We start from the raw sequence: 14,556 nt of genomic DNA, 5'->3' as shown, positions 1-14,556 counted from the left end.
GTGTCAGAGGCAATGAGATTGGCACAGGATAGAACAGGGTTTAGGGCTGTTGTACATAGGGTCGCTATGAGTCGAAAATGACTCGACGGCACATAACAACCACAACAAACTGTTTCCCAAAGTGGTTGTACCATTTTATACTCACAAAAAGAGTGTATGAGAGTTCTAGTTTATTTTTGCCAATGTTAATGAAATATTCATTCTAAAAAATTAGAAGAAAAATCACATAGGCACAATATTTTTTAAAAAAATCATCTGTTTAAAAGTGCAACAATGAATGAATGAAAGTCCAAAATCTCTGTAAATGTTCATTAAAATGAATAAAATAAAATTTAAAAAAAGATAAATAAAAAAAGAAATCATCTGTTAATCCTACTACTGGGAGATAACAGTGTTAAATTGCCATGCTGGTAGATTTCCAGGACTTGCTTCCTTAGACAAATTGTGCTTTTATTTAAGAAAATAGTTTTACATTTCATCTTTATTCACTAGTCCAACATATCAGAAATGGAAATCCAAGAGAAATGTAGGTGCTTCTCTTATAAAGAAAATGGAAAATATACTACTTTGCCTTTAGTGTATCTGCTATTGCTGCTTTTTAATTAACTGTGAATATTTTATCAGTTGAAAGGTAGATTTTCTACTTTTATAAGTTTTAAGGGTTTTCCCCCCTTTGTGATGCAAAAAGCAAGAAATTTCTTGTTTCTTGGGTGCTGTCAATGTAACTGTGAGTCTTAGTGATCTTGTGTGCAATAGGGGGAAACTGCCTGGTTCTGCACCATCCTTACACCCCTGCTGTGCTTAGACTATCACTGCAGCTACTTTGCCAATCTATCTCATCGCCAGTCTTCTTCTTTTTCACTAATATTCTACTTTCTCAAGCATGACTGTACTTCTCTAGGGACGAGCTCCTCCTGATGACATGCCCCAAATATGAGACATAGTTCTACCATCATCCTTCCTTCTAAAGAACATTCTGGCTGCAACTTAAAAAACATATTTGTTTGTTCTTTTGGTATCTCATAGTATATTCAATATTCTTTGCCAGAAGTATAATTCAGAAGCATAAATTCTTTGGCTCTCTTTATTTATTATCTAATTTTCACATATGAAATGATGGAAAATACTATGGCTTTGGTCTGTCACATCTTAGTCTCCAAAGTGGCATCCTTACTCTTTAGCACTTTAAAGTGGTCCTCTGCAGCAGCTTTACTCAATGTGTGTGTTGTGTTGTGTATTGTAGAGTTGGAACTGACTCACAGCTGACTCCCTAGTGGGTTTTCAGACGCAATTAATCATGCAGGAGGAGATTGCCCATCCTTGCAGAGCGCATAATGGCCTTGAATTGCATGCCTTCAGTAATACAGCACAGCTTCTTACCATTAGGCCACCGTATAATTTTATTTATTGACTACTGCGTTATGCAGATGACACAACCCAATGTGCTGAAACTGAGGAGGACCTGAAGCGCTTCCTGCAGAGGGTCAAGGAGTGCAGCCTTCAATATGGATTGAGGTTCAATGTCAAGAAGACAAAGATTCTCACCACTGGGCCAATTGGCAGCATCAGCATGGATGGTGAAGAGATTAAGATTGTTCACAGCTTTAGTTTGCTTGGCTCCACAATCAACACTCTTGGCACCAGTAGCCAGGAAATTAAAAGACGTATTGCGATGGGAAAGTCTGCTGTTAGGGACCTCTCCAAAGTTCTGAAGAACAATGGTGTTTCTCTGGAGACTAAGGTGAGTCTGATACAGGCCATGGTCTTTGCAATCACTTGTTATGCATCAGAGAGTTGGACAATGACTAGGGAGGTTAGATGGAGAATTGATGCCTTTGAGCTGTGGTGCTGGAGAATATTGAATGTACCATGGACTGTCAGGAAAACAAACAAATTCATCCTTGAAAGGGTTAAACCAGGCAGCTCCTTGGAGGCAAGGATTCTGAACCTTCGTCTAACATACTTTGGACATGTTGTAAGGAGGGACAGGTCCCTGAGGAGGGACATCATGCTTGGTAGGGTGGACGGATAGTGCAGGAGGGGAAGGCCCTCTATGAGGTGGATTGATTCAGTGACTGGGGTAATTGAGATGGGTGTGTCAGAGACAGTGCAATTGGCACAGGACAGAGCAGAGTTTAGTGCTGTTGTACATAGGGTCGCTATGAATTGCAAGCAACTTGATGGCATATAACAACAACTGCTTCCATGGTGTTGCTAGTGAATCCTAGTAAATGGAAATAATTGACAACTTCAATCTTTTCTCCACTTAAAACAAGGAATTTAAAGGCAAAATAAAGCCCTATCTATCCCTGTGGTTTCAGGGTACTTAAAAACACATTAAAACTAGCATTTCAGGACCTATGAGTCTTAATTTAATTTTTTAATATATATTGGTTTATTTACAAAGTTTGAATACATTATTTTTCACACTGGATCGTTCCCATTTCCTTCACAACCCCCTCTACCCATCAATTTGTGCTACCCTATGACTAAGCATCCCCCCAGAGCCCCCCACCCATCCTTACCTCTCTGCTTCCACCCTCCCCCACCTTGGATCCTCATACTCCTTCTACAATAATACTCTTATACAGTATTTGTCCTTATGGAACTGAGTTAGTTCACTCAGCGTAATGCTCTTTAGTCCCTCCCAAGTTAGGTAAAAATTTACAAAATCATTGCTCCTGCATGATGCATGGTATTCCATCATGTGAATGTACCACAATCTCTCAATCCATTCAATTGTGGTCGGACATTTGGGCTGTTTCCACATTCTTGTGATGGCAAATAATGCTACAATGAGCATTGGAGGGTAAGTCTCCATTTGTGCCTCAGTTATCATTTTCTTGGGGTATATTCTAAGCAGTGCAACAGCTGGGTCATATGGAATATCTATGTACAACTTTTTGAGGAAGAGCCAAACTGCCTTCCAGAGTGGTTGTACCATTTCACAATCCCACTAACACTTAATTGAACTTTTAAAACAGAATAAAGACACAGAAATCTTACTTGATAATGTTATGTGTAGCAATTTTTATATTTCAAAGTTACAGGTACACTTAGTAGAAAAGCTTAGTAAATAACATTAATAATTATAGTGTTGTTAGTAAACATTAACAATAACACAACAACAGGCACTGTGTCTATCTCTGTATATAACATTTCTTTAGATCTGTGGAGAAGATTTTGCATTCTCTAGAGATGTTGCTTCTACAATAGGAATTATTGTAAAAAGTGTAAGCAAGGAGGTGTATTGCAATTAAAAATCTGGAACAGGACATATGCTACTGACGAAAGGAATGGAGAAGAAAGGAATTTTTTAAAAAAACAGTCTAAGAATAAATTTTAAAAACCGTAAAGATTTATTGCCCTCATTGGGGATGCACACCCAACCAACTTTAATGGAAAATCCTGGTGATTTCCATCTTTGCCCCTCCACACAACGTTCCTCTCCTGCTGTGCTTTCCTCCTGTGGACCACTTCTTCTTTTCACTGCTCCACTCACATACAAACCAAAAAACCCCCAAGCCTTTGACGACTGCCTCCTCCTCTTTGGCCTTTATGATATCTCTAAAGTAGGGGTTTTTAGTGAGTTTATTTTTCATAGTCATGCTTTTATAATCATAGAGATTCACTTCCTCCCTCCCACAACATACGCAATCCAAAACAAATCACCAAATCAAAACTGCCACACTCTTTATCTTCCAAATGGATAAAGCATGAACACCAATAGAATCAGGGTCGTTTTAATCCTAGCCATTTAGACTTTGCTTTCTCTGTCTATAAAATAGATGATATATGTCATCTCTCATAAAGCTTAGCCATTCCATTATTCATTCAGTCCACTTACCAAGTACCTATTGCCAATCAAGCACTGTTGTAGTGTGGCTAATGATATGAGAATATTATGAAAGGAGACTGTAAACTCTAAAGCTAAACAGTAACGAGCACTAACCGACTGCACTAACCGACTAACCAAGGTGCACTGGCTTTTGCAGTAGGCTAAGTGTTGTGCTACCAGCCTAAGACTTGATGGGACAGTTTCACTCTGGTAGTGGTTTGGGGTTTCCCCTCCTTCTTATTTATTATTTAATACTGCATAACAACTTGTATAATTTGTTTGAATTTATAACCCAATGCCTCCAGTTGATTTTGATGCATTGTGGCCCTGTAGATCAGAGTAGAACTGCCCCATAGGTTTCCAGGACTGCTACTCTAAGCACGCAGTCTCTCTGGTACAATTAAATGCTTAATCCACTGTGCTTCTAGAACTCCTTTTACTACCAAATCTACCACAGGCAAGTGGGCTCTAACCGCGACCCATCATGTTTCCAACTTTAAAATCTTTAAAACGGACACTGTCTATCTGCCTCCCTTTGAACTCTTGGTATAATCAGACTGTTGACCTTTTGGTTAGCTGCTCAATGCGTTTCTTCGCCATTAGAGCGCCTTCTTTTGAGTATTGTTGTTAGGCGCCACGGAGTCGAGAAAGCCTCATTGCAACCCTGTGAATAACAGATCTGAACGCCGTCCTATCCTGCGCCACCTCATCATTTCTGACATACCCGAGCTCACTGGTGCAGGCACTCTCTAGATCCATCTGGTTGAAGGTCTTCCTCTCTTCCAAGGCCTCCCAGGGTGTTTTTTCTCCATCAATCAATAGTACAAAAAGACTTTCTTAAAAAACAGAGGAATACACAGGGAAGAACGCCTTAGCCCAAAGCTTTACAAAAATGATTTTTTTTTTCTTGGTAAGATTAGGGAAGCCCCAACTTTCCTGTTCATTTTGGATGCTTCTCTGACTCCTTAAGGTCTTTGAGACTATTTTCTCTCCCAGGAACCTAAGAAGCTTAATACTGCATTCCCAGATTGCATGTAGTTCTGAGCTGATGTTCTGGTTCAGTACAGTACTGTTCAGCCTTTGTTCACAGTCTTGCCCCTTCTGGGCTTCCATTTCCTCGAATAAACCCACAGGTTTTAGGCCACTAACCGGCTGGGCCATCAAAGCAAAGTATGTTCACTTCAATCTCTAGGGCCAGTTAGCAAAGTGAGGGCGCTAAAAAAATGTTGCTTCTAGCTTGAAGGCCCTAGTTAGAGGGATTTGTAACCCATCCTGGAGTGCGCATTCCAGATTCCAGGGAGCAAATCCACCCAACCATTCTTGTATATCACGAGACTTTGTAAGAAAAAGGAAACTGAAAATGGGGAAGTCCCTTCTGTCTAACCTGACCGGGCTCTGGGCGCTTGGAGACAGCTGACACCCGGGCGGTCCGCGTCCTGATTGGCTGTTTGCAGGTCGGCTATAAGTAGGCGCGCGGGCCCCAGGCCGGCAGTTCACGTTCAGAGGCTGCTGCACCATGTCCTCCTCCCTCGTGGCGCTGGCCCTGTTGGGGCTGCTCTCTCTGCCCTGCCTGGATGCCGCCGACCGTAAGTGACCCTTCCTCATCTTCCTTTCTCTACTGCCACGCATGCTTCCCCCATACCCCTTTGTTTCCAAGAAGGAGGTTAGCTCTGGGCAGGTTAGGACCAAAGTTTTGGGGTATTGATCTGGGCAGTTGTAGTGGCTAAGACAGGGAGGGTTTCTCTTTCACTTTTCCTAGAGGCCTTGGCTCCTCGGATGAGAATGCAGCCAGGGTTCTTAGACTTGTTCCAGATGTGCGGAGTTAGGGGTTGTGAGTGCGGACAGACATGTGACTGGGGTTTCAGAGGCACTGCTTGTGTCAGCCCCTCTCCATCTTCTGCCTTCTCCTTTCCCCGGAGGTCTGCAGGCTTCCTCCGGGCGCCACCCAAACTCCGTCTCTTAAGAGAAGGTCAAGCCTTGAAGAGGAAACGACATTTATGCAGTGTTTTGTGCTGTTTAAAAGTACTTTCACATCATTAACTCATTTGTTCCCTTTTCATCTAATAATAACAGTGACAAGCTAGCCGTGATTGAAGGCTCACTAAGTGCTTTATTCCATTTCATTCTGCTTTTGCACCTAGGACACATTACTGTGATTACCATCGCGTCCATAGATGAGGAAACTGAGGCTTAGGGGGTTTTAAGTGACTCAGTCACACAGAGGATAGATAAATGGCAAACAACTGGGATTGAAGTCGCGGCTGATGGGGAAGTTTGCAAAGGCTTTGCCAGAGTTTTCCATTTGGCTATAATTCCTGCTTTTCTCACAAATACACTTCTCTATCTTCCCTCGATAGATTCTAGAGAGCAGCCAGGCAGCCTTGGACCCCTGTGGTCTTTTCTTCACAGAAGGCTCTTTGGCTCCTTGCCTGGTTCTTTCCAAGATGAACTGTTGCTTCCACTTTCAGTTTTGAAAAAGTGAGGATTTTTCAAGTCAGGGAGGTTGTAAAACCAGTGATAAGGGTAATTAAAGATGGTGACTGTCAAGTGCTGTCAAGGACACCCTAGGAAGCCCTTTTGTACCCCTAAGAACCAGCACTTCTAAAAGATTTGTTTGTTCTTTTTTTATTTATTTTATTTTATTATTATTTTGTGTGTGTACCGTCAAATCAGATCTGACAGGTACAGGAGGAGATGGCCCCTCCTTCTCCAGCAGAGCATCTGTGGATTTGAACCTCATACCTCTGAGATTGCAGTGCAGCTTCTTGCCACTAGGCCACCAGAGCTCCCTTTTTGTTTGTTCTTTTGGTAGCCAGTGATAAATCCAACACTCTTCACTATCACATTCAAAGCCTTCATTTTTCATTTAGTCTTCCTTATTCATTATCCAACTTAAGCATGCATTTAAAGCTTGGGCCACATGCACCTTTGTCCTTAAGCTGACATCCTTACTCTTTAGCACTTTAAAGAGGGCTTTGACAGCAGATTTGCTTGGAAGTAAGGGTTATGAAACTTCTCACATATTTTGGCCATGTTGTGAGGAGGCGACAGTTCTTGGAAAGACGGTACACTTGGAAAAGTTGAGGTTCAATGAAAGAGAGAAACACTTCAGTGATAAGGATTGACACAGTGACTGTAACAATGGGGGGCTGAAGATGATACAAGATGGGGCAAGGTTTCCATCTGTTGGTCATAGGGTTGAAGAGTGTTCAGAGTCAACCTGGTGGCATCCAACCACAAGAAGCACCAGGCTTTGGATTTTAACCCTACTCCAGCCCCCTCCCCCAAACCCTCGCAATGCATCATTTTTTGGTTATGAGGAGAAGATGTTTAATTTAACCATAACTTATTTACAAAATAAAGCATAATATATAAAAAAGTATCACCATTATTGATATTTATGTGTGACTGGATGTCATTTAAAAGAAACCAAAAAATTATAAAACAATTACAAAAATATCTAAAGTATTGCATGCCGCACACAGAAAATTTCTAAAAGAGATACAAAGAACGGATGATGGTGATTGTCTCTGGGGAGTCTACAAGTCCGACCCAAGTGCAGTATTCTAGCAATTTTCACTTGTTTCTCTGGTTTTTCTCAGGTGTTCCAAAGGTTCAGGTGTACTCTCGCCATCCAGCAGAGAATGGAAAGCCAAATTTCTTGAATTGCTATGTATCTGGATTTCATCCACCCCAGATTACAATTGACCTTTACAAAAATGGCAAGAAAATCACAGAGAAAGTAGAACGGTCAGACTTGGCTTTCAGCAAAGATTGGTCTTTCTACCTCCTGGTCTACACTGAATTCACCCCCAACGATCACGATGAATTCACTTGCCGTGTGGAGCATTCTGCTCTCAAGGAACCCAAGATAGTTAAGTGGGGTAAGTTTTCAGTTTCTTTCCATAATTACTGACAGACAATTTTATCTGAGTATTTAAGTATAGCTGTGGCACAAAGCTACTTTGTTGCTTTATATGTATTTTTGTCTATCTTTTTCTCACTCATTGCTGGAAAGAACAGTCTGAATTCACTCATAGCTGACCCTCTATTGGGTTTCCAAGGCTGCAAATCACACTAGAGGACATTGCCCATGTTTCTACCCTGAAGCCTCTGGTAGATTCAAACCTTGAGAGAGGCATGGCCTTTGGATTAATGCAAACTCTGTGGTCTAGGTCACCAGAGCACTCTCTCTCTCTTTTTCCAGATAGGGATAGACGTGTGTAATAGTGTATGAATTCCTTTATGTTTCTATACAACATACAAGGTTGCCAGAGAATGTTATTAAAGGTCTGATTAGGGACCAGTAACATCATGTGAATCCAGTGTCCTATTAGTGGCATCTGCTGAGAGTCTTCTGCAGAGATACCTCTGTTGAGTGGCCTCTTCAGATTCTTGACACAGTATTTATCCTGCAGTGAGAACAACAAAGGAACAACAGCTTTTGTACAAATGCACACATACATACTCCAGCTTCTGTTACCTACTGCCTCCCTCAGGATTCTCTGACAGACTCACAGGTAGAGATATTTAGGACTAATGACAACCTCAGAATGTTTGCCTTTAAGACCTTCTAGTTTAGCACACTGCAGTCCTGGACTTCTTCTGTACTCTGTGCTAGACTGGGTCCTACTGGTGGTTTTGAAAAAGGTATTCATGGTTAGAAAGAGTAGGCTATCTTGACAGCCGTCTTTAAAACATTTTTAGCTATCTGTTAATACATTTTTAAAGTAAAACGGAATTTCCTTTTTCTTTCAATTTTCTTTTAAATAGATCGAGACAACTAACAAGTACCATGGAGAGGTGAGTTTCTGACCTTGAGAAAACTTCCATTTCACTTTCCTGTGAACTACAGACAACTCTAGTATGGTAATCCTCACTGTATGAGAGACATTAATTGAAGTAGCTTTTCAGCCAGAAAGAAAGATCCTGAGCATGCACACATTTCTTTCCTTCGTTGGCAGAATAATATGAAAAAGGCATGTATCCCCAGATTTGGCTCTGCCAGTATCACTGACCTCTAAAGGAAGAGCGGAGGAGGACCAGTGGGATGTGAGAAGGCCTGAAGCAGCTGGTTAACCTTTAGGGATTTGATTTTTCTTCAGCTATTTTCGCACCAAATATTTCTGCTGAGATGAAAGCTTGCAGAAAATGTACTGCTCCTCTCCCTGTGCATCCCACTGCTGTCAAGTTGGTTCCGATTCATAGTGAGCCTCCGCTGGGTTTTTGAGGCTGTTAATCTTTATGGGAAGAGACTTCTCATCTTTCTCCCATGGAGAAACTGATGATTTTGAACCACTGATCTTTTGGTTAACAGTGTTACATGTAACCAAATAACCAGTAACCTGTAATCAGTGTAACATGTAACTACACCATCAGGTCTCTTTTCCTTTGCACAACAGTTCTTTATTCTTCAGTCAAACGATAGGAGTGACATGGCTCTGCATATGTGTCATTTCCTTAGTTTGGTGGTATTTGTTTTTTTTTCTTTCATATCCTCAGTTTTGCTCAGCCTTGCTGTGGGCACTGTGCTAGCCATATAGAGGAGCCAGTCCAGGGAAGGAGAGAAATGGAAGCATTGTTATAATGATATAATGATATAATGATAAGTACTATAAAGATGTATCTGCAAGGAGCAGAAGCATGAGAAGAGAAACTTGAATTCTGCATCTTCAGTTGGAGTCTGGGGTAGGGTGTGGGTTATCTAGCTTTTTAATGAAATTCTGTTCCATAGGGTACCTTGGTACTGAAAATCCTTTCAAATATTCTGTTATATTCCAAGACAGGAAAATGGATTTGGAAGCACCTCAGAGAGTCTTAGTTGACCTGCACAGAGTCACACAGTTACCAAATTATAGAGTCAGGGCCCAGATCTAAAACCAGTATTCTAAGGTTATTGGGCACCACTGGGATCAGCTCTTTGTAATGGACCCGGACAAACTGCCTGCAGCTTTCTTTACAAATGATGATTTATATAGCAAAGTTAAGTTAGACAAATTTGGTAGTGATATTTGTAATTCAAATAGAATAAGTGCATTTTTTTAAAAACTTTTTTTTTTTTTTTAGGCTTTGAAGACGTCTCATTTGCAATGCAATAATTCTTAACTCTTTGTAGTTTAAAAAAATAATGATGTACACTTTTCATTTGGGTGTTAAACAACATAATCTTTCTTTAAAAACTGCCTTTAAGGGGTTTGGAAAGGTAATCTTACCTAGATGGACTGGGAGGAGGAAATTATCAAGTTCAGCATGAATCTTTTGGTAAGATTCAAAAGCTTTGCTTCCATTCTACACACAAAATTGAGTAGTAAGATATTGAGACTTATAATTAAACTCAAGTTTGTGTGCTATGCTTTTAAAGATTGATAGGAATATTGAAAATCTATAATAATATACTTGTCATATAATATTTCTTTTTCCAAGTACATTGGGTTAATCATAATTTTATCTTGTTTCACTAATTAAAAGTTTGTTAAGCTTTTATGTGTTCAGTGTCTAAATTATTACTTACCCTTTTCCCCCTTTATTTTCAAACAAGGAAATAGTCTTCAATGTCATTTGAAGAACAGTGTGAGCCTCTTTTCTCACAGTGAGCTTGACTCACAGTGGAAGGAACCTCAGACATCTGCATTTTACAAACGAGAAGCCAGATGTTAAGTAATTTATCTAGGGTGATATAGCTGGTCTCCCGGGAGACCAGAAATGCATCTTTTGGCCACAGTTCTCTTTTCTTAAACATGAAGATAAATAGAATACAAGAAAGAGAGAAAGTATCTGGAAGATTAAATGTTTTAGCAAGGACAGGCATGTGTTCAAACAAAAGACATCCTGACAAGATGATAGCAAATATATGCCTTTTCTATAGTTAAAAAGAAATAACTGAGGAAATGTGTTAATAGAATAACAATAAAAAATTAGGAGGATGTTAGGAAAGTTAAAGGTCAGTGTCTTGATTAGCAGGTAGTGATGGGGAGTTTTCAGATAAGGGCAAAATATGGGAAGTGGAGAGGTAGTTGGGTAATTCCAAACAGTTGGACAAGGCTACATGAATACCTGCAGGAACCACAACTGTATAGGAAATGGCGGTAATATCTAGATTAATAGCTTTCTGCTTTTGCTGTATATTAGAATCACCTATGCAATTTATAAAAAATACAAACTGTCCAGGCTTTAATCAGGGAAAATAGAATCAACTTCTGGATGTGGCGCCCAGAAAAATGATATAAATATAAGGTTCAACCAACCTTGAGAACTGTTAAAAGTTGGATCATATGAAACTTTCTATTCTGTCATTTAATAAAACTATTTTATGAAAAGCTACTTTTCTGAGTGATAGTTTGAGATAATGCTTCATTGGAGCATTGCATGATGATTAAGGCCTCTTACAGAGGAGACAGAAGGAATATAATTGCTTATAACTATATTAATCCAATTTTATCGCACAGTATCACTAATATATTGCATGCAAGCAAAATCCTCCTGAAGATTATCCAGAAACAACTGGAAAAGCATATTGACAGAGAACTACCAGAAGCACAAGCTGGGTTTATAAGAGGCTGTGACAGTAGGGACATCATCACCAATGTCAGATAGATCTTGGCTGAAAGCAGAGAGTACCAGAGGAATGTCTAGGTGTTTCATTAACTGTGTAAAGGCAGTTTGGCTACATGGTTCACAATGCATTGTGGCTAGCCTCGAGAAGAATGGGAATCCCTGAGAACCTGATTGTGCTGATGCAAAACCGATTCTTGGACCAGGAAGCAGTCATTAGAACAGAGCAGTGAAACAGTGCTTCGTACAAAATCAGGAGAAGATTATGTGAGAGATGCATCCTGTTTCCATACCTTTTCGGTCTATATGCAGAACATATCATTTGGGAGGCTGGACTGTATGAGGAGGAATGTGGCATCAGAGTTGGAGGAAGATTCATCATAACCTTCATTATGCAGATGACACAACCTTGATTGCTGAAACTGAGGAGGACCTTGCTGTAGAAGGTCAAGGACTGCACTCTCCAGTATGGTTTGAAGCTCAACATCAAGAAAACAAAGATTCTCACCACTGGGCCTATTGGCAGCACCATAGTAGACGGGGAAGAGATTGAGATTGTTAACAATTTCACCTTGCCTAGAACCACAATAAACACTCTTGGCACCAGTGATCAGGAAATAAATTTTCCTGCATTAGGTTAATCTACTGTCAGGGACCTCTCTAGAGTGCTGAAGAACAATGATATCAGTCTGGAGACTAAAGTGCACCTGATCCAGGCCGTGGTCTTCATAATTGCTTGCTATGCATCAGAGACCTGGACAATGATTTAAAGATGACAGAAGAAGAATCGATGCTTTTGAGTTGTGGCAAAGGAAAAGAGTACTGAATATATGTTCAAACAGTGGACTGCCAAGAGAACATGAAGATGAAGAGAAAATGAAACCAAACTGCTCATTGGAGGCAAGGATTCTGAGGCTCTGTCTCACATAATTTGGGTATGTTGCCAGGAGGGACCAGTCCTTAGAGAAAGACATCATGCTTGGAAGGGTCGAGGGATAGTGCAGGATAGGAAGACCCTGGGTGAGATGCATTGACACAGTAAGTGGGGTAATGGGGGTAGGTGTGTTGGAAATGGTGAGATTGGCTCAGGATAGGGGGATAGGACAGGATTAAGAAGTATTGTGCATAGAGTTGCTGAGTGGCAGATGACTCAATGCCACATAACAACAATATATAATCCAAGCTAGACAGGAAAATGTCAATTACAGTGATAAAAAGACTGTTGTATATACTGATATGGAAGAACACTATTGAAATAAAAGCATTTTCTAGAAAGTATATATCATAAACCACTCAAAACCCCAAATCATGTGCATTAATTATATAGTTGTACAATATACAAAAGTGGTTCCTGAAGGCTGTGCTTTCAATTGCTAGTCACCCAAGGTAGTTGTTGTTAAGTGCCATTGAGTCAAATATGTCTCATAGTAACCCAGAGAACAGCAGATCTGAACCCTGTCCTATCTTGTGCCATCCTTGTCATCCCTGACACACTTGAGCCTACTGCCACAGACATTAACAATCCATCTCATTGAGGGTCTTCTCTTTCACTGACCCTCTCCTGTTCCAAGCACAATGTCCCTCTCCCACAAATAGCCTCTCCTAATAACATACCCCAAACATGTGAGACAAAGCTTTGCTGTCCTTGCCTTAATGGCTGCAATTTCTCTGAGACACATTTATTGTTCTTTATATCCAGAGGATATTGAGCACTCTTCAAGTGTGCTTTAACTAGGAGACCGTCCCAGAAGACCACGCACTGTTGGATCATAACAGGCATCACCATTTTCTGCTACATGTGTCTTCAATGTGATGCCAACAAAAAAGTTTTCTTAAACAAAAGTGCCAAGAAAGGCTTGGAACTGTAACAGAACCTAACTGAAGAGCTTTGGAAATGTGTGGACACATACAAGATGAGAAACAGCACGCTGAAGGACCTCAAATGCCTGGAAGCATAGCCGAATGTTCTTTGGCAAAAAGAAAGTGATGATGTTGGTTTCTGATTGAAGCCCATTTGATGAGTACAAAGACAACCTGCACCAGGGGAGCAAGAAGCTGAGGCGTGACGTTGGTCTTATTTTCACCAATTGCACTAAGAAGTGAATGAGAGGTTCACTAAAGTCACAGAAATGGACTTCGCCTGAGCTGGTAATAAAACAACTTTCACAGTGAGCTTGGATCCCAGGCCCCTGGAGCAGAGACCCCCCCCCCTCCATGGAGCCACAGCTGAGGCAGCTGGGCCTGCCCACCACCCTCACGAAAGATGTGGTGACCCTGTTGCCTGACTACGAGATATCCAAGGAGGGCAATGAGCTGACCCCAGAGTAGGTGTGGGCCTGAAGCTTTTTGGGTATGAAATGGCTGAATTAAAAGTGACTATCAAGTACATGTGGGACACTCAGTCCAGGAGGTTTGAACAGATGGGTAGTGACCTGCCTGAGAGTGCAACCAAGTCAGAAGAGTCAGAGAAAGAAGAAGACAACTGATGGGGATGCTTAGAGTGGAGGCCACCAGCACGTACCAGGGCTCCCCTTGGCTGGGTCAGCAGGACTGTGGCCACCCACTTGAAAGAACAGTTATTTCTTCTATTATGGATGCATATAAGAGAGAGTAAAAGATACTATGTTTCTGTAAAGAGTAAAACTTCATACTCTTTTTGGACACCAAAAGCAATTTTTATACAAAAAGAGGGAAAAAAGGAAGCTAACTAGTGTGTGGAAATTCAAACTGATAAAAGTTCTTTTCCAGTGTATTGATTAGGGAGGAGTGTGGGGTGTAGTGATAATGAAGTAATAGAAAGGGATTTGGTAGACTCCCTCTCTGTGCAGTGGTGCTTCCTTCCTGCAGCTAACCATGGCCCTCATGGGCCCTTTATTCTGCCCTTTTAAACCCTGGAGAATATGGCATCAGAGTCAATGGCCAATTGCCATGGCATGGCCAAATGAAAGAAAATCAACAAGAACCCTTTGGTCAGATTTAAAAGCTTCAATATGGATTGAGGCTTAATATAAAGAAGACAAAGAGTCTCAGCACTGGACCAATTGACAGCATCAGGATGGATGGTGAAGAGATTGAGATTGTTCAGAGCGTTAGTTTGCTTGTTTCCACAGTCAACACTCTTGGCACTAGCAGCCAGGAAATTAAAAGACATTGCGATGGGAAAGTCT

The 14,556-nt window shown here is 40.9% G+C and overlaps 1 protein-coding gene and 1 pseudogene across 1 annotated transcript; both read left to right on the top strand.

Moving 5' to 3' along the window:
* The first annotated feature begins 5,354 nt into the window (after positions 1-5,354).
* LOC102858008 (beta-2-microglobulin-like) lies at positions 5,355-8,625 on the top strand. Its single transcript, XM_006883199.1, has 3 exons — positions 5,355-5,424; positions 7,441-7,722; positions 8,612-8,625. The coding sequence occupies exons 1-3, from the start codon at positions 5,355-5,357 to the stop codon at positions 8,623-8,625; spliced, it is 366 nt and encodes a 121-aa protein (XP_006883261.1).
* Positions 8,626-13,185: 4,560 nt separating this feature from the next.
* Positions 13,186-13,875, top strand: LOC102857602 (annotated as a pseudogene).
* The last annotated feature ends 681 nt before the right edge of the window (positions 13,876-14,556 follow it).

Source organism: Elephantulus edwardii, unplaced genomic scaffold (genome assembly GCF_000299155.1).
Source record: "Elephantulus edwardii isolate Elephantulus edwardi_28Jun2011 unplaced genomic scaffold, EleEdw1.0 scaffold00026, whole genome shotgun sequence".
NCBI lineage: Eukaryota > Metazoa > Chordata > Mammalia > Macroscelidea > Macroscelididae > Elephantulus > Elephantulus edwardii.
This window is presented reverse-complemented; position numbering and strand designations above follow the sequence as displayed.